The sequence below is a fragment of the Dioscorea cayenensis genome, chromosome 3 (assembly GCF_009730915.1).
Source record: "Dioscorea cayenensis subsp. rotundata cultivar TDr96_F1 chromosome 3, TDr96_F1_v2_PseudoChromosome.rev07_lg8_w22 25.fasta, whole genome shotgun sequence".
Classification (NCBI taxonomy): Eukaryota; Viridiplantae; Streptophyta; class Magnoliopsida; order Dioscoreales; family Dioscoreaceae; genus Dioscorea; species Dioscorea cayenensis.
The window spans coordinates 12,671,133-12,673,517 of record NC_052473.1 but is presented as its reverse complement, the minus strand read 5'-3'; the positions used below and the strand labels follow the sequence as shown (position 1 = coordinate 12,673,517).

The 2,385-nt window shown below is 36.6% G+C and overlaps 1 protein-coding gene across 1 annotated transcript; it reads left to right on the top strand.

Annotated features, from left to right (window-relative positions):
* The first annotated feature begins 463 nt into the window (after positions 1 to 463).
* LOC120250395 lies at positions 464 to 1,324 on the top strand. The gene is made up of 2 exons (XM_039259215.1): positions 464 to 790; positions 995 to 1,324. The coding sequence occupies exons 1-2, from the start codon at positions 464 to 466 to the stop codon at positions 1,322 to 1,324; spliced, it is 657 nt and encodes a 218-aa protein (XP_039115149.1).
* The last annotated feature ends 1,061 nt before the right edge of the window (positions 1,325 to 2,385 follow it).

The following is a 2,385-nucleotide window of genomic DNA, read 5'->3' as shown; positions in this document are numbered from 1 at the left end:
GGATATAGAAACTGGTGCATAGTTGGCTCAGGTTCATCAAGCCAAGAACAATATGTTTCCCTTGGAAGTGTCACAAGTTGGTCTTGCCAATGTAGCAATAAAAGGTAATAAAATATCAATGTTATGGCATTATATGTTTAGACATTTGAATATTAAAAGTCTTTAGTTTCTTTATCAAAAACACATGGTGCATGGTATACCGATTATGAAAAAGCTGGATCAGTGTGAAGCTTGTGTATTTGGAAAACAATTAAGAACACCATTCCCTTCTGGAAAATCATGGAGAGCAAGACAAAGGCTGGAGTTAATACACACTGATCTTTGTGGCCCTATGCAAGTGGAATCATTAGGAAGAAGCAGATCTTTTTTGGTCTTCATTGATGATTTTAGCCAAATGACATGGGTATACTTCTTGAAGAATAAGTCCTAGACTTTGGAGTACTTTCGAAAATTTCAAGCTATAATGGAAACACAAACTAGACAGAAATTGGAGACTCTTAGATCAGACCGGGGAAGTGAATTCAAGTCAAATCAATTCAAGGAATATTGTGAGCGGATGGGAATTCGAAGGGAGTTCACTGCCCCATATTCACCTCAGCAAAATGGTATAGCTGAGCACAAGAACAGAACATTAGTAGACAAAGCAAGGAGCATGTTAAATGCAAGGAAGCTGCCAACCAAATTTTGGGCCGAGGCCATTGCAACTACTGCCTATCTATCAAATATTTCACCAACACAGGCTATAGCAAATCGAACACCTTATGAAGCTTGGTGGGGAGTCAAGCACACTGTATGTCATTTAAAAGTATTTGGTTGTATTGTGCTTACACACTTGCCTTCACATACACTTTAAAAGCTTGATAATAGGGCCCAAAAAAGCATCCTTATAGGCCATTTTGATGAATCAAAAGCATATAAATTATATATTCCAATTAGTGGACGAGTAATAATAAGTAGAGATTTTACATTTTTTGTGAATGAATGTTGGAATTAGAGTGCTGAACAACAGATTGTGCAGAAGAAAGTTATATATGGAGAATTGGAAGGCAATTATTCAACTGAAGCAAATATTCCAAGAGCAGAAATTCAAAGACAGGAAGGTTCAGTATATGATGTTGAAAGCTCTAACTCTTCATCACAAGGAGAATCAACTCAAGAAGATTCGCCACCAAGCATTGTACGCATGTTAAGAGACATATATGAAAGCTGCTCCTTTGCCTTACATATGTCAGATCCTTCAAATTATGATGAAGCATGTCAAAATACTGTTTGGAAGAAAGCAATGGATGAAGAGTTTCAGGCAATTCAGAGGAATGATACTTGAGACTTGGTTGCAGCACCTATGGATAAGAAGATTATTGGATTAAAATGGATTTATAAAACAAAATTCAATGCTAATGGAGAAGTTCAGAACTATAAAGCTAGATTGGTGGCACGTGGCTATGTACAAGAAAAAGGAATTGATTATGAAGATGTATTCTTCCCTGTTGCAAGATTAGAGACTGTCAAGTTAATACTTTCAATTGCTGCACACAAAGAATGGCAAGTTTATCACATGGATGTAAAATCTGCAGCCCCAAGGTTTCATAGTGCCAGGGAAAGAGCATCAAGTGTATAAGCTCAAGAAAGCCCTATATGGGCTTAAACAGGCATCAAGAGCATAGTATAGCAAGATAGACTCATATTTTCATGAGCACAGGCTTTCAAAGGAGCATTCATGAACCACTTTGTATAAGAAGAGTATAGGAGAAGGTGACTTGTTATTGGTCCGCATATATGTAGTAGATGATATAATTATTATGGAATCATCTGCAAAAATGGTGGAAGAATTCAGGTGCACTATGAAGAACTCATTTGAAATGAGTGACTTGGGAGTCATGACTTACTTCCTAGGTTTGGAAGTGAGACAAATGAAGCAAGGCATACACATTTGTTAGCAGAAAATACATCAGAGATATATTGAAGGGAATTTAATATGGAGCTTTGTAAATCAATGGCAACTCTAATGAATGTAAGCATTCAGTTTCAAGTTAAAGATGATTCTGGCCTTGCAGATGCTACAAAATATAGAAGATTGGTTGGAAAATTTATCTACTTAACACAGTTAAGGCCTGATATAACATATATAGTTGGAGTGTTATCTCGATATATGTCCAAGCCTACCAATTTACATTTTAGTGCATGCAAAAGGGTACTCAGATACCTTGTTGGAACCATTAATTTTGGAATCTATTACAAAAAGAGGGGGAGAAATTAAGCATGAAGGTTTTTCAGACAGTGATTGGAGAGGTTGCAAAGAGGACAAAAAAAGTATTTTAGGTGGTTTGTTCCATTTGGATTCTGGTGTTATAACATGGCTTTCAAAGAAGCAAGAAGTGGTGGCTC

Bases quoted from the DNA above. Each gene is read 5' to 3' on its own strand.
- LOC120250395 (XM_039259215.1), top strand. From the start codon at position 464: ATGGAAACACAAACTAGACAGAAATTGGAGACTCTTAGATCAGACCGG. The intron at 791-994 runs GTATGTCATTTA...TGTTGGAATTAG, and splicing joins GGTGGGGAGTCAAGCACACT to AGTGCTGAACAACAGATTGT.